General features: G+C 37.0%; 1 protein-coding gene across 1 annotated transcript in view; it reads right to left on the bottom strand.

The window, feature by feature from the left end:
- DTNBP1 (dystrobrevin binding protein 1) overlaps positions 1–21,668 on the bottom strand; it is a 118,081-nt gene that overhangs the window by 77,126 nt on the left and 19,287 nt on the right. The window contains exons 4-6 of the mRNA XM_079932721.1: positions 19,757–19,817; positions 10,528–10,660; positions 1,888–2,020 (exon numbers count right to left, since the gene is read on the bottom strand). Of these exons, the coding sequence (XP_079788847.1) occupies positions 1,888–2,020; positions 10,528–10,660; positions 19,757–19,817 (327 nt within the window). The remainder of the gene's footprint in view (positions 1–1,887; positions 2,021–10,527; positions 10,661–19,756; positions 19,818–21,668) is intronic.

Below are 21,668 nucleotides of genomic sequence, written 5' to 3' on the forward strand. Positions count from 1 at the left end.
CAACTTATACAGTGCTGCATATAACTTACATCTCAACAAAACTGGGAAAAAGAGTTTCGGAAAGATTACAGTTTATATTGATAAACAGAATTAAGCAATGTTGCGTAGTATTTCCACTATTTGTATTTAGAAAGGCAAGTTAACTAGAACTGAGAATCACCAATGATTCTGTAAGCTAAATGGACCGGCTTTTATTTGGCCCTTTTAACAAAACTCTCCCTTATCTTCCATAACCTTGCAGGAAAGTATATCATTATCTCTATTTTACAGATAAGAAAGCCAAAGATAGGTCATTTGCAAAAGGTCATATAGGTAGGAAGTGCCAGAGAAGGAAATCAAGCATAGGTTTTCAAGGACTTTTCACAATAACCAAAACAAATCATATTACTGTTAACAATTGTGAATTAAATCAGTACTTATCATTTCAGGATAAAAATATGATTTCAAGCTAAGTCACAAGTCTAATGTCTCATTAGACAATCAGATGCAAAATACTTTGGCATTTATTAATAAATATTTATTTTATGAAGATGCTATGAGTAACCATTAACAAAATATCTACATATATAATTTTTTTCAAAGTCTTGGAAGGTCCATCAAAGTACTAGTTAATTTAAATTTCCCACCTTTGGTATTTCTCACCGAAACTGTTAGGTTTAAAACCTATTATGACATCTTACATTAATCTCATGCAGTCCTTGAGAAATAAATTTTATAATTTTTTAAAATTTGGCCTATCAGAACATGAAAAATTTACCATTATTTTACCTATAGATTTCAAGCTACTGATTATAAGCTGGTAATCCTCAACTGGCACACTATTTTTTCCTACATTATTTCAGAGTAACAGGTGCTATCAACAAATCTGCTTATCCTATCTAAATTTACTAAAATTATGTAATTTTTTAAGAAGTCTTTCCAATGCTTGCCAAGAAAAGCTTAACAACAGGATAAAGTATAAAGGAAAGTGAACAGCTTGCCCAAGAGCAAAGAATTAGTAGAAGCCAGGACTTGGGTCTTCCGACTAATGACAGTGCTCTTTCTACTACACAATTCCTCTAAACACCTCTAAAATGATATTTCAATTATGTGAAACATGCTAAGACTTGTCCAGTACACTTTGGCTTTTACTCAAATTAAAGGTGAGGCTGTTTTCCAAACACGAAGTTGATTTTCATTTTGTAACATATAAATTGTAATGTACTAATTATATATCTAATAAATCTAAGTCACTGGGTGAGAGTGAAGAAAAGAATGACAAATAAAATTTCATAGTTCCATAAATAAGATTACCCATTTCCGGTTCAGGTTAGTCTAATGAAAATTATCACCATAATAACTACTACTGACAGAGCACACACTGCATCTGATAATGACCATCTCACTGAACCCTCACAACAACTCTAGGAAGCTGGTACAATATTATCTTCACTACAAGCTACACATGTTGAGGCTAAGAGATTCAATAACTTGCTGAAGGTCTCATAGACAACATGTGACAAAGCTGCGCCCCTTTCCATAGCCTGAGCTTAGGTTCCTTTTCCTCCTGCTCCAAATAAAAGAGAAGAAAAGGGGAAAAAGCAGCGCAGGATCTGCCACTTGGAGAAAATGAGGTCGGGGGTTCTACTTGATTGGGAAGCTCTGCCCATTGCACTTCTCCCCTCCACCATCTATCCCAGCCTTAGCTTTCCAGAACTCATCTCCAATAAAACAGCAACAGATAGTGGTACCAAAAAAAAAAAAAAAAAAGTTTTGGAAAGCTTATTAAATAGATTTACCTGACACCTTTGTCTTTTATCAGTCCAAACTTATAAAGAGTAGCATGTAAAGTACTGTGGAAAACTTTGAGACTGAAAATGAGTATCATGGTCAATTTTTCAAACTCACCTCTTATTTTTCTTGTAATTTTCCAGGTGTTGGGACTGCATATGTTTGTATCTTTCTAATTCACACTGTCCACATAAATCCTCCAGATTCAGCAGGTGGTTTTCTACCTCCTCAAAACTAGCCTCTAAATGAGCTGAAAGTACAGAAGGTCAAAAGAAGAAACAAACGTCAAAAATCAGAATCCTTGATCATGGAGAAAAGAAAAAGTGTCCAAAAGTTAAAAGTCTGAACTGTTGAGATTGTTCTGTATTTATCTAATATTTTTATTAAACTTTCTTGAAGCAAAATAAAATGCACTAACATTAAAACATACTTCAAATTATCTTTTTTGAGTATATTTTTCTATCTCGAACATTTTTAAGACAGAACTTTCCAGAATACTTTAAATACTTTATCAACACATCGTAAATCAACTATACTTCAATTAAAAAAATACTTTATTAACCAGGATGAGGAAACAGAGTATCCTGATTAATCTAATGTATGATATCCTAATGATCTCATATACCACACACGAAGAGTCGATTTTCATATGCGAATATAGCAAAGTATAATTAACACGTTATGCCGGACACAATTTAATATCTGAGATTCCTAGTTACTTTAGCATTTGTTCTGCCTTGCACATGATATATAGAAACCTCCAAGGCACTGCACAGATGTACAAACACTCAGGAAGCAGTTCTCACTGTCCACTGGTCTTTCAACAGCTCAACTCTGCCTCTAGGCCACAGAGCTTTGCAGCTTCATTGGAACATGGAGATAATCTATGTCAAATCCTTCATTTAAAAGATTCAAGCCAAAGCCTGCAGAAATTATTTCAGAGCTCTGCCCAAGGTCACCTAGCTAGTGAAGAGCAGTCAGGAATCAAAACTGAGTCCCTCTTACATAAAATGATTTCCAGTTGATAGATGCGTAAGTAAACCAAGACTTCATAGTTATAGGAGTGAGGACTGGTTGTTTTCTCAGACAACAGAAAAGCTTCAGAGGTCAAAGATTTTAGAACTCAAACAGCATCAGGGCCATTTACCGAATACTCACCACATGGGCCAGACACCGGGGTACAAAGATGAAAAAGATAGCCCTTGCGCTCAAAGAGCTTCAAGTAGAGGGCAGGCATATTTCAGTGACAACACTGCCTGACAGAGCTTGGCTTGAGGTGCTGTGACAACTCAAAGGAGAGGCATCTAACGGAGATGAGGGAGAGCGAGACTCAGCAAGAAATATGACTCCCGCGTCTGGGAGTCACAGCCGTCCGGAGGAAGGGGCCTCGAGGAAGGAGCAAGCTGGCTGTGCAGCTTTCCAGCCTTGGTTTCATTCGGATAGCTAAGCTACAAGGACGGTGTGTCTAATCCCTTCCCTTAGCCACGCGATTGTCACGTGACTTTCTAAACTAGCTTCTGTATCACCTACATTAGGCGCAAATTCCCTAAATTTCAACTTGCAGTTTTAGGTTTATTAAGATACATATTTTGTCCGTTTTTAATTGATCTGTTTGATCTGGAGATCTGTTAAATCCAGAAGCGTTCACATTTTCTAATATCCTAAATTTTAACTCTACTAAATATCTATGCTTCTAAAAACTCCCGCCTCTATTTGGTAGAGTCTAGGGCTTAAAGACATGGATTTGGGGGGAAAATAAAATTTTACTGAAAAGTTAAAATGTGATGACAAGTAGTTTAGCATTCCTCTTCAAAGACATTTTAGGTAATGATTTTTATCATACTGATCTATCACTGTAGATCATGGCAAGTCTGGAAAAGACTGATAATGCAGTTCATGACGGTTTGGAATCTATCTTCAGGGGTAACATACAACAGCTAATATATGTGACTATGGAAAGCCTAACCAGAAACAGTGTGCAAAATCTAAGTTTTAATCAATGAAAAATTATATCTAAGATTTTAATAATGTCATAAATGGTACATAAGGAGTTTATGTGGCGGGAAACAGGCAAAATGATGCTATTATGTTAGTTGCTATTTAGATTATTTTTTGTTATTATATTAAATGGAAAAATGACGAGCAGCCTCAGCCTGGGAGCTGGTGTCACTGGCCCTGAAGAAGCAACGTTCAGCTCATTCTAATAGCTAATAGGATTATTTAAAGGCTATTTCACTTTGATAAGTGATAAGAACTAGAATAATTACATTTAATATGGAATCCATTCAGCTTTAAGCTACTTGGTTCCTTTAGCATCACACATGTTATCCTTAGCATAGAGGGATGTGGATAACAGTGAGGCTTTGATATGTAGGCCAACAGCGTCATGTTCCCGTGCTGAATGGCAAACCGAGATTTAAAATGCTCGGGAGAGTCAGTGGTCGCTTTATGGCTGCTGCCAAACTTGTATTTACGTTCTCCCCTTTAAAAGTTGTGGCCAGGGACCCTCACTCCCTGGCCACAGCCTACTTTTCCAACCTCACTACCACTCTCCTTCAGGACTGCTCACCACTCCGAGGAGGGTCCTGTGTGTTCCTGCCCCCTTGCCTCTGCCTCTCCTGAGAGGTCTCCGCTTGCCTCCCTGCCCTGCATCTCCCTGGCAGGTTCAAGTCAGAGCCCGCCCTCCTTCCAGCCTGCAGGGCTCTCTCCCCTCTTCTGTGCTTCCACAGACCTATGAGCCCTGCCCAGGACTTATACTCTGACATTCTACCACAAGTTGTGTACTCTTACCTCTCTCAGGCATCTGTGAATGTCTTAAGCGTAAAGACTATATCTTTGCATCTTTGTATCCCCTAATACCTAGTCTGCTGAATTCAATTAAAAAGGATTTCTGGAGACAGAATGATTCTATTACTCTAAAACATAAAATAATAACCAAGGAAGCAAATCTATGATTCATGTTCATCTAATTTAAATATTAGAAGGTTACCCTAAATTTTGTAAACAAGTTAAGTTAAACATGGGCGGAGAACGTTGAAAACATTAAACAAGATGGTACTTTGTTATTAGTGTATCAAATCAGGCCCCATTACCAGTGAGTTAAAGCAGAAGAAGCAATGGAACTTTTCCATTTTAACTCTTAACAGGCTTGAAGTCAGTAATAAAATACAGAAGATTTGTATTGATGAACATAAATCTTCTTCCCTTTTTATATTAAAAACTTTTTAAAAACCTTTAAATAATAATTATAAGCATATATATGGTATGTATTCTGAATATTTTATATTGAATTTAAACGGGCAGAAATTTAATCTCCCCATCACACCCTGCTCATCTCCTGTTAGGAAACGAGTTGCAGACATGAGTCAATCTGGTAACCAGACTTAGAATGCACGTACATAAAACACCAGCAGGCCTCCGTGGACACAAATGTACCTTTTTATAAGAAATTCCAGCCTCACCATTTTGCTCCCTATAACAACAGCATATGTCTCATTTAGTGATCAGCGGAAAAGATGGGTGGAATTTTATTGGGAAAAGCCATTTGGGAGAGCCTGACAGCTGTGCAGGAAAGAACGTCACAAATCTTTGGGAGGAGACCATCCCAGAGGAAGAGCCATTCTGTTTGGAATTTTCCTTTGTGCCATTTGTTTCGAATACATATTATCTGTAGTGTAACCACTGACAGAAGAATGGAACAGCACGTTAAAGTTCGTAATTTCACACTTAAATGAGTATATTCTAGCAAAAATAATTAGCCTCAAGGTACAAAGAAATCTTTGACTGTAAACCCACAGGTCACAGAGGCTGGGTACTAAAGGACCACAAGAGTCTTCAACAAATACTTTCATTACTCTTTGTGTAATAAGGTAATGATGGTATGATAATAGGAACTTTAAGAAATGCATTAAAAGCCATCATGGAACAAATGAGATCTGTGTAGTATATACTAAAAGGTGTCGAAAGAGAGCTAATGAGTCTCTTGAAGGGTCTAATCTCAGAACGTAACCTGGACAATAAGATAACGTATTTCATGAAACCCTAAAAACGGACAGTCTCTCTGCTAGATGCACTCTCAAACTCCGTACAGAGAAAGCAAAACAGGTCAGATCAAAAGAAAGATGCAAGCTCAGTATAAGTCTGTCATTCTCTTACAGCACTTTGTTATCTAAGAATTAACAGAATCATCTGTTCTAGACAAAGGTAACAGTCTTTTTAAGTAGGTCATACAAAATAAACTAAGCAATAGAGATAACTCAGAAAAGCCCTTGACATTTTAGACTTCAGTATAGGAATAGGATTAGACTACCCTCTAGTGGAAGTTCAAGAGAATTCAATAAATACTTTTCAAACATATGACCACTTTTATGACAAAACGCACAGAATAAGAAAGGGTACAGGATGTGGAGGACAACATTCCCTTTTACCCTTACACACTGTCTTTCCAGGTACAGAATACTACATTGTTGTTCTCACCACATTTCATGCTATGGTTCTACATTCTATTTTGCAGGACAAGCTAAATTACGTAACATCCATCCAAACCCTTCTGTCAAAGAAAATGGATTTGTAAATTTGCAAAGGCCAGAGAGACTCCCAGTAGAACGTCAGCACCCTGGTGGAAGCTGCCCGGTCTTGTTCACTGCTGTATCCCCAGAGCCTACAAACGGCACGTGGCACTCAGCAGAAGCCTAATACACCAGGCACTGTGCTGAGTGCTTTACACCCATCACCTCCTTCAACCCTCCAGCTACCCTACGAGGCAGGTACTCTCACCCTCAATTCTGCGAGCAAACTAAAGCTTAGAGAAGTTATGAAACCTGCACGGGGTCTCACAGTTAGGAAGCTGTGGAATTGAGACCCAAATCCAGATCGGAGAGTCAGTCCAACAGCCCTTATTTTCCAATTCCCAGCATACCTTTATCATTTCTTTTTTAAATGACAAGCCTTACCAGTAATTATGTATTACACAGGCTTTTGTAAGCTGGATGGATCACACCCCATTAAAAAAAACATGAGTAGATTATCTGTTCTTACTTAATTCCTGAGGGAGTATGAAATCAGGAGTTATATTTATTAAGCCATAGGACAACACAGCTAAAAGCATCATCAAAGGTTCAAATTGTTCACATCATATTAATCCCTTATTCTTTAATAAGGGCAGACCCTCTAGAGAGCAGGACAAGACTCAAAAGAATTAAGTAGCCTGGGAAATGGAGGGACTGACTGGATATGGTATTAGATTTGACAGTGAAAGGGTAAAAAGTTCAAAGAAGCTAAAAGGATCCTAACATATAGGTCAGTTACCATTTTCTTCTAAGTTATTTTTATTTTTTATTATTGCTTGACTAAACCTTGTAATATTGTATCAAGGTATTTAGGTGATGATAAGGAGTATTTGGAAGCTACCCAAAAATAAAGGAATCCACAGTTTATGAGCAAGAATTTAAAACCAAATGGTTCGAATACCTAAAAATGATCCATAAACTCATTGAGATGAACTCGCAAAATACATGAGTGATATAGATATATATTTATACAACCTACCAGATTTGGCTTCAAAATATTTTCCTGAGACAAAGGCAACAAAAGCAAAAATAAACAAATGGGCCTATATCAAATTAAAAAGCATTTGTACAGCAAAGGAAACCCTCAACAAAACGAAAAGCCAACCTCCTAAATGGGAGAAGATATTGCAAATGATATATCTGATAAAGGGTTAATATCGAAAATATATAAAGACCTCACACAACTCAATATCAAAACCAAAAACAATCTGATTAAAAAATAGGCAGATGACCTGAATAAACATTTTTCCAAGGAAGCCATACCGATGGCCAACAGATACATGAAGAGATGCTCAACACCGCTAATCATCAGGAAAATGAGAATCGAAACCACAATATCATCTCACACCTGTCGGAATAGCTATTACCAAAAAGACAGTTAACGAGTGTTGGCGACGATGTGGAAAAAAGGGAGCCCTCGTGCACTGTTGATGGGAATGTAAGTTGGTGCAGCCACTATGGAAAACAGTATGGATTCCTCAAAAAATTAAAAAGAGAACTACCATAGGATCCAGCAATTCTACTCCTTGGTGTTTATCTGAAGACAATGAAAACACCAGTTAGGAAAGATACATGCATCCCCATGTTCACTGCAGCTTTAGTAAAAATAGCCCAGATATGGAGGCAACCTAAGTGTCCATCAACTGATGAATGGAAAAAGATGATATATAGATAAACACAATGGAGTATTACTCAGCCATAAAAAATAACGAAATCTCGCTATTTGCAACAACATGGATAGACCTGGGAGGGTATTATGTTACGTGAAATAAGTCAGACAGAAAAATACCATATGATTTCACCTACATATGGAATCTAAAAAACAAAACGAATAAAACAGAAAAAGACTCACAGATACAAAGGACAAACTGGTGGTTGTCAGAGGGGAGGGCAGTGGGGTAGCTGGATGAAATAGGTGAAGGGGATTAAGAGGTACAAATGTCCAGTTATAAAATAAGTTAGTCATGGGGATGTAATGCACAGCAAAAGGAATAAGTCAATAATACTGTAATAACTGTATTGTGGCAGATGGTTACTACACTCACAATGGTGATCAATTCATAATGTATTTAAATGTTGAATCACTATGTTGTACACCTGAAACTAATATTATGTGTCAACTACACTTCAATGAAAAAAAAGAATCAAATTATTTGGAAGCGACCATCTAGAATAGGACTTCAGAGAATCCTCTAGCTTTAATTTGCCTTTAGTGGTCAATGTTCTCAGATTAGTAAAGAGAGAAAATTCAAGCGAGCATTTGGGAAGCCTGCTTCATTCATTTAAGAAGCCAAAATGCAGTTTCTAAAGAAGACGGTATTATGTCACTAAGTATTATTTTTTCAGGATATTAGAATCCAAATTGAGAATGAAAATACAGTATATTCTCCCTTAAGAAAAACTTATATATACTGCATGTCCTAAGCAGAATTAACTATGAAAATAATTAGAATTGTGGCAAATGCATTTAATCAGAAGAGTGGTATCAAACAAGTAACATTTATAAACAGAATTTACTCTCAGCTGGAAAGAAAAGAGGGAATGGTATTAGAGGTGAATATCTCTGCAAAGAAATACATAACCAATGAAAAGCAAGCGACTCAGAGAGATACAGGAAGAGAAGCTAAAAAGAAAGTGGCTAAAAGGAATATTCCAAATATCTTGGAGGCTTTTCCCATCAGTTAGTTATCAAAGCCTTGAGAAGAATCATTCCTATACTTGGAAGAGGGAAATAATGCGGAGGGCCTTCCTCCTAAGACCCGGAATCTCTTTTCCACACCCTGCCTTCAGAAATAACTGAACACTAAGGCCAGGGTTTCAAGAATGCAGTTCATGAGGCCTATTGACAGCTGCCACCCTAACTGCCTCATCCCTCACTGAGTACATCATCATCGTGACTGGGATCCTGGATTCACACCTTATTAACTGTGTGACCCTGAGCAAGTCACAACCTCTCCAAGGCTAACCTTCCTTAGCTGTAAAGTGCGATAATAAAAGCTACTTCTACAGGGATCTTGGGAGGATTGAAAATGTTTGTAAAGCGCCTAACGATCTCTGACATATAGTGGGTGCTATAAACATTAGCTATTGTTATCAGCAATAGCATTCCAAATACCATTCGTGTCTATTTTATTCACACACACATGTTTTATGATTTGCTAAGTACCTGCTTTGTAAATCAGCTTTATTTTGCTTTCAAAAAGGCAGTACTGAAAAACAGAAGAGATGGTGGGGTATCCTTACCTCCTTACCTATTAAGACTGGGTCAGGTTATCAGCTCAAGAAATTCAACTCCTATGTAGATAACCCCTACCTCTTCACTAAGATCTTAAGCTTGGTTAGAAAATAATAAGCCACAATATTATCCTAAGATGTGGCAACTGTCAAACATAAAAGTTAATTTTCTGGGGCTTCCCTGGTGGCGCAGTGGTTGAGAGTCCGCCTGCTGATGCAGGGGACACGGGTTCGTGCCCGGGTCTGGGAGGATCCCACATGCCGCGGAGCGGCTGGGCCCGTGAGCCATGGCCGCTGAGCCTGCACACCCAGAGCCTGTGCTCCGCAGCGGGAGAGGCCACGGCAGTGAGAGGCCTGCGTACCACACACAAAAAAGTTAATTTTCTGAATATAAACTCAAGAAATAAATATCAGCATAATTCATCCCAATGAAAACAACAAAAATATATAAATTTCCACAAGGTATAAATTTAGCCAAACAGGTAACCTAATTTAATAAGGGTTTGATCTCTCATCAGTTTAAAGAGGAAAAAAAAGCATATTTCAAGACATGAAGCTCTGAGCAGACCTAATTTTAAAAGCAACAACTTCCAGAGTATATCCTTTAGTCGTAACAAAGCCACCCCAATCCTTTTTATTTCCTACATTTACACTTTTAAACAGAGACCTAAAGTCACAGAGACCACCCTGAGTCACTTTGAAGAATCAACAAAATTATGCTTTCTGAGCAGAAATGAGGCAGAAAAAGTTGGTGGTATACTTTAGAAATCACTTCTACACTTTAAATCATCGTTTTCTGTCAAATCATCAGTTAATCAGAATATGAAATTAATTAGAACTATTTCCCCCCACATCCTGTTAAGCAATAATTTAATGTAGTCTTAGAAAGCTTTGGAATTACACCAAATTATTTTCATTCCTAGAAGTAATGTGCAGAGGCAAACATGGAACTTACTCAGACTTGCCGTCAGGGATTCTAAATCTGCCTGCAGGCCTGGAAGCTGCCGAAGCTGCTGCTGTAGCTCTATCAGGCTCGCCTGCTTCTTCTCCCAGTGCGCGGAGAGCACCACCACCTCGCTGTCGACCAGCTGCAACACGGAAGAGGCGGGTTAAAGTAAAACCAGACCGCAGGCACAGAGATTACAGCCAGCTAATGAGAGTCAGCCCACGTTACCTCCAAAAACCCTCCAACTGAGTACAGACAACAAGAGACTCTAAAGAGACTGGAGCTGTTTTCTTTCTGAGAAAACAACCACCGTAACATCCAGTGCAGAAAACCTCGAATTACAGCTTTTATCAGTGCATCTTAACCCAGGGAAGAGAAAGGTCAGCAGTGACTTTAGAAGTCACTTCTAACTATACCCTATTTTTAAGTAAACCATGTATTTGAAAATTCAAATCTAGAAAAAATAAAACAAAAAACAACCACGAACAACCAAAAAGAAAACAAACAAAAACAAACCCAAAACATAATGAATGGATAATTATTCGTTTTACAAAAGGAATTCTTTTAAAAGAAAAGTTCCCTAATGCATTTAGAATATATTATGATTCAATTTCCATTTAAACAGGAACACTCACTGCATAAAGTAAGATAAATGGTACTTGTATACGGAGGAATCACTGAGGCTATTGATCAATTCCAGCAAAAGGAGAAAAGGATTTATACTAACAAAGAAGACATTCGGAGGTGAAAGGTTCCCAACAGCAGGGTGGTGAGATGCCAGACTAGCCTAAAATAATTCTAACTTGTTTTCCTGAAGACTGTAAAGACAATGACAGACAGCGGTTTCTCCCGGTCAATTTTGTTTTGGTTTTAACATGGTGAGAGAGGAAAGGACCTAGAATAAGACTTAGGAGGCACATGGAGAGGTTATCTTTTGAAAACATCACCAATAATAAGAACTGTGAAAGATACCCATATTTTATACAATAAAGACTTCAAAATTCATTATATAAAAGAAGAAAGTGTATTTGAATTTTATATGTAAAATCAGAGTTCATAGTTAACTTATATTAAAAAAGGGGCAATTTACGCATCCCAAGATTAAGATTCTTTAAGAGCTGAAACATGAATACAACTGATTTTTACTGAATCTCACTAAAGAAAGAACTTTTAGAGCAATAAAAATATCAAAATAAGATACAAAATTATTTGCATGTGGCGCTAGATCATTTTAGCTTCCACATTTTAATATTCTAGGAATTCACAACATTGAAATAAAAAAATTAAGCTACAATAAAGAGGTTAGAAAGCTGCCCTGTTTCCTCACATTATCCCCACTTCACGCACACCTCCCCATTGTCAGTCAGCCCACATTAGAGGGGTAACCACATCGTCTCACATACGAGCCTCAGCTGAGCTGGGGAGGTGTCACCAAGCGCTACTCCAAGTGCATGTCTCATTAATTCTGTATACTTCAAAATGTCCGGGCCAACCGGTTTTGTAAAGATCCTGAAGAGGAGTTTAAAAGATACTGAGCATGGCTAACAGACACAGCTGTGATGCAATAGTAAGGAAACTGGGCTTGCAACAAGGATCCGTGCCCATAGGGTTCATCTGTAATATCCAACAAGTTTCTACGGACCGCCCGCTCTTTGCCCGGCACTGTTTCAGGCACTGGAGAGACCATGGTGAACAAAACAGAAAAAAAGACCCCTGCACTCTTGGTGCTTTAGTCTGGTGTAGGTCTCACAAATTTTCTTAACTGTAGTTTTTAAATTCTAAAAAAGAAAAAATAATTCCTGTATCACAGGGCTGAACTGATGATAAGAAAGATATTTTTCCTGGTACATGGCATATCTTTTAAAAAGTTTGTTAAATCTTAATTACTCTGGTTAATTATGTTAAAAATTTGAAAAATCTAGAATAAACAATTTTTAGATATGAACCATTTCTTACTGAAAAGTAAAGTGAAACATACTTAAGTATTAAAACTTAAGTACAGTATAGTTCATGTCTTCCACAAAATTGAAAATTATATTCTGTATATAGAATATAAGAAGCGTGCACAGAAACTTCAAAAAAAAAAAAAGAAGCGTGCACAGAAAGAATATATCAGAATACATCAAAATACTATTTTAATTTAAAAGAATGGGATGTTGAATGGATTCTCAGAAATCATTATCAAGTGTAATATAACAATACTAAAACATTTTGAGCATTTCTATGTGCCAGGCCCTGTGCTAAGCAATGTACGTATATTATCTCATTTAACTACACAGCAACCTTGTAAACAGAGCAATATTACCACTTCCATTTTACAGAAGAAACCAAGGCACAATGAAGCTGAGTCACTTTCCCAAGGGCCACAGAAGACCTAGATTCAATCCCAGGGAATTTGACACTTAAGCCCATGCCCTTAATTGATATTCTAGGGATTGTGTATAAGGGGACATGAAAGGAAGAAGTGAAAAGCTAGCAAAAGAAAAGGTTCTGAAAAACTGTACTTCAACTTTACTTAATAAGAAATGAGCTATCTCCAGAAGGCCAATTTTTCTCCTCCAAGTAAACAGTTCTGAATAAATCCAGATTTAACACCAGGAAATCAAGTTTAAGTAGCAAGACAAACCCATAGTTTGGGTCTGTTGCCCAAATTACAAGTCATTCCAAAATTCCTTCTGGTGGACACTGAAGTTAGGAGAACAAAGAAAAAGCAGGGACACAAGTAAATGGGTAACATTAGGACCTTACTTTGTATAAAACAGTTCTGTGTTTTGGGGGCATTGTTATTTCATGTGATTTTCAAACAACTTCGGTAAGCAGTGTAAGTGGTGTTATACCATTTTATATGTGAGGAAACTAAAAATAGAGAGACTCCGTTTATCTGCCCAAGGTCAAAATGTATTACTGCAGAAAGTAGGCATTCCCACACCCAGTTTAGTTCACTTCCCACCACAGGCAAAAGAGATCCAACCTGGACCACAAAGAGAGTGAAGCATGCCTAATTTAAGCAGCTTATGCACCAAATTGTTAAAACATGAATCTTAAAGGTTCAATTTGAAGGCAAATATTTCACAGTAATAAAAATTATAAGCAAATAATGCACTGGAAGTCTAACTTAAAAAGGTACCCTCAGAATCTAACACCTAAGTCACTATCAATTATGAACTCATTTATACATTGCTAAGGGAGGGAAAAACAAATCAAAAAACTTGTTAAAAAAGAAAAGAAAAAAAAAAACTTGTGGAAAATGTCTAGACAACAAAGTTACCATTGACCAAACTGTTTTCTAAGATATTGCTTTGAACTTTAAGACTATATAGTAAGAATTAGCTTTAAAGTAATTGAGTATAAAATAATTTGTCAAAGAAAACTGAATTGTCCTTAGGTATATTTGCCCTGGCAGGTTGATACTCTTTGGTTAAAGGCCACTAAAGACACATGAGCATGGCCTGACAAAACAAACACGTGATAAAACACTTTGCATGTTAAAGATATACATTTTAAATATTTACATATGTCTCAACAATACGTCAGAGAGTTTTTTGGTTTTTTTTTTTTTTTTTTTGCGGTACGTGGGCCTCTCACTGTTGTGGCCTCTCCCGTTGCAGAGCACCGGCTCCGGATGCGCAGGCTCAGCGGCCATGGCTCACGGGCCCAGCCGCTCCGCGGCACATGGGATCTTCCCGAACCGGGGCACGAACCCGTGTCCCCTGCATCAGCAGGCGGACTCTCAACCACTGCGCCACCAGGGAAGCCCCTCAACTGCTTTTATTCAACATTACATTAGAGGTTCTACCCACTGTAAAAAGACCTGAAGAAAGACTGGTAGGTTTTTCTTCTTCCCTTCCATCTACACAAAACAACTCCCATCCCAGAATGCAAATTATTAGAATAAGAGGATTTAGCAAGATGATTGACCATGGGATCAAAATACTACAAGTCAAATACTGCAGGTTTTGGTAGATATTAGGACAAAAGTTAACTTCTATTAGAAACTTGCTAAAACGTTTTACTCTGAATAATTTTACTGAATGTATTTTCTGCATCTGATGATTATGTATTTTTCTCTTTTAATTTGTTAACGTGATCAACGGCATACAAAAGATTTTCTAATGTCAAACCAACTTTATAATCCTGGAATAAATCTGGGGTGTTTATGCCTGGCTGGATTTGGTCTGCCATCACAGCCATGTATACAGCAGGATGTCTCCCAGGTAGAATGCCTCTTGCTTATCATCCAACATTCACAGAACAAGCACATATACAAACACATACCCAAAGTTCTGGCTCACAGTTATATAGGAAAACTTTACATTTACGCTTGATACACATTTTATAACAATGTGTGAGAATATTCTCAAGTGAAATTTCAAATAACATTGGTAGAATATGAGAATCACAAGACGGTACAAGGAGCCCATCTATAAAGGAGAGGCAAGCCCTGCATACTGTGAGTGTGGATAGGTCACGTTACTACACACGAGGCAGCTGTTTGTCAACGAGTGTTTCACAGGTTTGGTAAGCAGAAAGCTATGTTTGAAGCACTTTACTACCTAACAGATTGCTACCATCTATAGACGTTTTGCTGGTTGTATATATATATATTATAATATATTCTTAAATATATTTAAGAAAGTTGGTTGAGGGCTTTGGGTGGACGTGTAACACATTATGACTTTTCCAATTTAGAATGTGACAAATAGGTTCCTGGACAGAGTGCTGGCACAGAACATCTGATTTCCAGAAATAGGTTACTGAAGTTAAGTGAGAGATAATGCCTCCATTTTGCTTGTAATTTTTGTAACTGTATTCATGAATGGGACTGGGCTCCAATTTTACCTTCTCATACTTCCCTTGTTGGGGTTCAGTATCAGTTATTCTAGCCTCATGAAATGAGCTGGGCAGTTTCCCCTTTTTTCACTTGCTGCAGGAGTTTGTCTAACATTGAAATGGTAGTCTCTCTGAAAGTCTGATAGAACTCTCCTATGAAACTTTGTGGACCTGGTGCTTTCTTAGTGAAAAGATTAATCACTAATACTGTTTCTTTAGTGGCTATAGGACTATTCAGGATTTGTACTACTTTTAAAATTGGTTTTAGTAAAAATTTCCAGGGTTTTTCCATTTTGTCTAAGCTTTCAAATTTGTCATAGTTTTTCACAAGCTCTTATCTTTCACTCCGCTGTAGCTGTAGTTATATTCTTTAATTCTTAAAATTATTTATCCTTCTTTCCTTGCTCCATATCAGCAGACATCTATCTACCAAATTTTATTAGTCTTTTCTAAGAACTTGTGGCTTTGTCTGGCTTCTATTGTATTCTTTATATTCTATTTCATTTACTTTTTTCATCTTTATTATCTCTTTCATTCTTCCTTCATGATTTATTCTGTCCTCTAATTCTTAGGTTAGATTAGCTCACTGACTTTCAGTCTAAGTTTTCCCCTATAAAATTTCCCTCCAAATAGTCTTTGGCAAATTATACAATTTATGTGTAGTAATTATTATAATTCAGTTCTATTTAAAACTTTTTAGTATTATTTCCTTCTTTGAACCATAAATTATGCATTATATTTTTTAATAGTTTTTTTTTTTTTTTTTTTGCGGTACGCGGGCCTCTCGCTGTTGTAGCCTCTCCCGTTGCGGAGCACAGGCTCCGGACGCGCAGGCCCAGTGGCCATGGCTCATGGGCCCAGCCGCTCCACAGCATGTGGGATCTTCCCGGACCAGGGCATGAACCCGTGTCCCCTGCATCGGCAGGCGGACTCTCAACCACTGCGCCACCAGGGAAGCCCTTTAGTAGTTTTTTTTAAAAATAAATTTATTTTTGGCTGTGTTGTCGTCATTGCTGCATGTGGGCTTTCTCTAGTTGTGGGGAGAGGGGGCTACCCTTTGTTGTGGTGCGTGGGCTTCTCATTGCGGTGGCTTCTCTTGTGGCAGAGCACAGGCTCTAGGCACGTGGACTTCAGTAGCTGTGGCATGCGGGCTCAGAGTTGTGGCTTGCGGGTTCTAGGGTGCAGGCTCAGTAGTCATGGCGCACAGGCTTAGTTGCTCTGCGGCAAGTGGGATCTTCCCAGACCAGGGCTCGAACCCATGTCGCCTGCATTGGCAGGCTGATTCCCAACCACTGCGCCACCAGGGAAGTCCCAATGCATAATATATATTTTTAATTGGAAAATGTATGGAATTTTCAAAATTGTTTTCCTATACTGACTTCCAGCTTCATTTGCACCAGGATCAGAGAATATTCTGTATGACTTGATTTACATGAAACTTGTCGATTTACATGAAACTTGTTGAGAACCGCTTTGCGGCCCAGTACATGGTCAATTTTTATGTGTTCCAGGTGTGCTTTGAAGAATCTGTATTCTGTATTTGTTGGGGCAGATTCTGTATCTGCCTATCTGGTCAAGTTTGTAAATCACATTAGTCGCATGTCCTATATCCATACTTAGTTTATTTGGGTTTTTTCCCTATCAATTAAGAGGAATGTATTAACATCCCCCCATTTTGATGATAGACTTATCCATTTTTCCTTATAACTTGTCTTTTACATACGGAGACTTACTAGACACACAGGTTTAGACTTTTTCCCCTTAGGGAACTGAATCTTATAGAGCGATCCTTTGTTTCCATTTAATTCATTCTCATTATTCTAGTTTCTTCTACAGGTTTAAAAGATATACACTATTTCTGTTCTTTAGTGGTTACCCTTGAAATTCTGCCCTCCATATTTAACTTTACATCTAAGGTTAATTAATATCTATACCCTCCCCATTAATAATGCAAGGGCTTTTAAAATACTTGAACTCTGATAATCTGCCTTCCAGATTGCATGCTATTCTTATCTAGCATTTTTGTTCTATAATTTTTAATTCCACAAACTAGATAACTGATAGAAATACATAGTCACTGTTTATATTTACCTATGGTTTACCATTTTCTTTGCTCATTATTCCTTCCTATACCTGAGACCTACCTCCCAAAATCATTTCTTTTATCCAGAAATACATTTTTTAGAAGTTCCTTTATTGGACAACTGTTGATAGAAAACTATTTTTATCTGAAAATGTCTCACTTTGCCCTCATTCTTGACAACAGTTTGAGAAGTCTAATGGAAACTCATTCATTTGTAAGTGATCTATCTTTTCTCTTTAGTTACTTTGAGATCTTCTCTTTGCCTTTGGTGTTCTGTAGCTTCAACATGACATGTCTAGGTGTGGATAATTACTTACCTTGCTTGCTTGTAATACTTTTTGGATCTAAGGATTTACAGATCTCATTTCTGGAAAATTCTCAGCCATTTACATTCTCCTACATTGTCTTTCCCTCATTCTCCTTCCAGATTATTAGATATATTAAGCTGAGCTATATGAAACTGTAATTTTACAGATCAAAAAGGTCTCATATTGGTAATCTTACTTGGTTCAACCTATAGACCTTTTATAACTATTTTTTATTAACTCCTCTTTCATATTTTCCATTTTCATATCTCAGAAATCCTTTCTGGGTAATGTCTGACTTTATCTCCTACTTCAATGTACTCTTTCTTCAGCTATAGATACCTGCTGTTAAGCACATCCTTTGGGTTTTTAATCTCAATGACTTTTAAAAGTCATGTTTTAAAGTCATGTTTCATACTCTCTTATTCCTTACTCATTTTCATCCATCTTTCATCTCTCTAAAAAACTTTGTATGCTCCTATTTAATTGTCTATATACAAGAGTACAATATCTAAAGTGCCTTACAGGTCTAAATCTTACTCTTTGGTTCTAGTGACTCCAACTTTTGGTAATATATTTCTTTGTGGGTTTGCTAATCTTTGGCAGGGGGGAGGGGGGTGGTTAGGGGATGAATCTGTGGGAATCTTGAAGGGCCTGGGTTTACAAGTTTCATCCATGAAGAACTGGTATTTGTTTCTGTTGAGTGTCAAAGACACAGTCACCTGTAGCCCTTTCATTTCTTAAGTTAGTGGTTCCTTGATCATGCAGGAAGTATAAACTAGAGCCCAACACTCATGTGAGCCCAAGACCATACAAACAAATCCAAAATGGAGACTATATTTATTCCAAGTTGTTATGAAGACGAGTTTCCTTGTTGTCTCCTTTTGCCAACAAGTAGCTTTTCTTTCATCTTTTCTTTCTTTTTTGAAATGTCCTAGATTACCCTTTCACCAAGAGATGCAGTCACTTCAAATATCCAAGAGCTTTATGCAGGAGTCTTAGACTCAGTTCCCCATAGACGAAAATCTCCTGTCACCCAAATCTCTAAAGCTTTTGTTTTACTATTTGACCCCAGCTTCCATGTTATTTTTTTAACCACTCTCATTTCAGTTCCCTGGTGTTTTTGTTTGTTTTCTGCCTTTAGGATTTCCTTTAATTTTTGTACACTTACTGCATTTAAAAATTAAAAAAAAAAAATCTATCCAGCATTTAGGTGTTTTACACCTAAAGGGCTTTTCAAAGTATCTAGTCTGCCTTACTAACAGAAACCTATAACCTTCTTTTTCAGTAATTTCTAAGAGAAACATTAATGTCTAAATGTTATCATATGTATTACCATGTTCTATACATGTAACTACTACAGTTTCATTAATTAGGTAAATGGTGAAGTCAGTCTAAATTAATTAAAAGTCAGAATCACAGAAGTTTTTAGAAAGAAATAATGTTTGATTGCCATCAATAACACAGACTATATTTCATCTTGGCTAAAAAAGCTTTAAGTACATATACCAAATAATTTTAATTACAAGTCTCTTTTATTCATTACACACTCTATAGAGCTAGAAAATAGGTTGTTCTTCTAAGTAATTGAGGTTGACTCCTGAGATTTTTATATTTATTTACTAATAAGCAAATTAATGCTTTTAAGTAGACTGAGCAAAGTTAAACTTTTGCCCCCCAAAAAAGGAATTCTTAAATAGTGAGTAGAAAGAAATGACATAATTTACATAAACTGCAAAAGTATCAGACTCAAATTCAAAGCATTATACCTGGATGAACCAAATATTTACTTGCAACTCTAGAATAAAAGTTACAAACTCTCTAAGCTAACTAAATTACTTGACTGAGAAATTATGAAAAAGTGCTTTATTTAGGGAGTTTCATAATCAACTACTAAATTAAATTTCAGATATCCTGCAAAACGTTTTAACAAAACTACAAATTTAATTTCTTAAAAACTAGCACTGAAGACTACAAAAGGATATTTTCCCCGTGAGTATAAGATTAGCCGATTCTTTACCTCGCCAGCACTTGCGCATTCCTGGGCTCTTCTGTGGAGTGCAGCCCACGTATCTTCATACCTAAGAAAAGCAAAAAATAATTCAAAATACAAACCACACATTAAAAAAATTCTACCTATGTATACGTATGGCTGATTCATTTTGCTGTGCAGCAGAAGCTGACACAACATTGTAAAGCAACTGCACGCCAATAAAAATTAATAAAAAAAATTCTACCTAAAAATGAACCTGTTACACCCTGTGGTGTCGGAAAGAAAGCTCAAAAAATAATGGAGACACATTGTAAACACACAGAAGTCAACTTCAAGGGGCTTCCAATTGCCAAATCTGGGACAACCTGAGCAACAAAACAAATAATGGTAGAAATGGGTTATAACTCATGGACTAAAACCAACAGCCATGAGTTCATAGTGATTTAAATAAACAGTTGAATGGGGCAGAAGGGAAAAATTCTTCCTTGCAGTAGAATTCCAATTAATAATGATAGAAAAAATGAGAAAAATAGAAAATCACCATTTGGTAAACACAGTACTAATTATTTCAGGCAAGAATTCTAATAGATGCTAAAATTAGTGGGTGAGAGTATAAAGAGAAACAGGATATTTTCATAGTCTCTAAGTAGCTCCCCACAGGATACTTATTAATTTAAAAGGGGGAAACAGTATTAAAGTGCAGAAACCTGGCAGACACTTCCTTAACCAAGTGGTCAATGTTAACATCAGCAGTAAGGAGACATAGCAACATCACGTGCCTACTGATACAATGCACTGGAGGACACAACATTATTCTTCTGTTATTCTCACCATAAAAGCACTAACTTGAATTTAATCATGAGAAAACAGCAGATAAACCCAAAATGAGGGATATTTTGCAAAATAACTAGCCAGAAATAAACCCATGCATAGATGGCTCAATTACTTCACAACAAAGGAGTCAAGAATATACAACAGGGAAAGGAGAGTCTCTTCAATAAATGGTGTAGGAAAAACTGGACAGCCACATGCAAAAGAATGAAACTGGACAATTATCTTATACCACACCCCAAAATTAACTCAAAATGGATTAAAGACCTGAATGTAGGACCTGAAACCATAAAACTCCTGTGAAAAAACATAGGCAGTAAGCTCCTCGACATCGGTCTTGTGATGATTTTTTGGATCTGATACCAAAAGCAAAGGCAAAAAGAGCAAAAACAAACAAGTAGAACTACATCAAACAAAAAAGTTTCTGCACAGCAAAGAAAACCATCAACAAAATGAAATGGCAACCTACTGAATGCGAGAAAATACTTGCAAATCGTACATGTAATAAAGAGCTAATACCCAAAATATGTAAAGAAATCATACAACTCAATAGCAAAAAACAATCTGATTAAAAAACAGGTAGAGGCTCTGAACAGATATTTTCCAAAGACATACAAATAACCAACAGGTACATGAAAAGTTGCTCACTTCACTAATCATCAAAAAGTGCAAATCAAAACCACAATGAGATATCACCTCACCCTTGTTAGATGGCTATTCTAAAAAATACAGCAAATAATAAGTGTTGGTGAGGATGTGAAGAAAAGGGAACCTTTAGTATACTGTTGGTGGGAATGTAAACTGGTGCAGCCACTATGGAAAACAGTATGGAGGTTCCTCAAAAAATTAAAAATAGAACTACCATATGATCCAGCAATCCCACCTGTGGGCACATACCCAGACAAAACTATAACTTGATAAGACACGTGCACCCAATGTTCACAGCAGCACTACTCACAAGAGCCAGGACATGGGACCAACCCCTTTGCCATCTGCAACAACATGGATGGACTTGGAGGGCATTATGCTTAGTGAAATAAGTCAGACAGAGAAAGACAAATACTGTATGTTATCACTTATATATGGAATCTAAAAAATACAACAAATG

This window comes from Stenella coeruleoalba, assembly GCF_951394435.1.
Source record: "Stenella coeruleoalba genome assembly, chromosome: 10".
In the NCBI taxonomy this organism is placed as follows: Eukaryota; Metazoa; Chordata; class Mammalia; order Artiodactyla; family Delphinidae; genus Stenella; species Stenella coeruleoalba.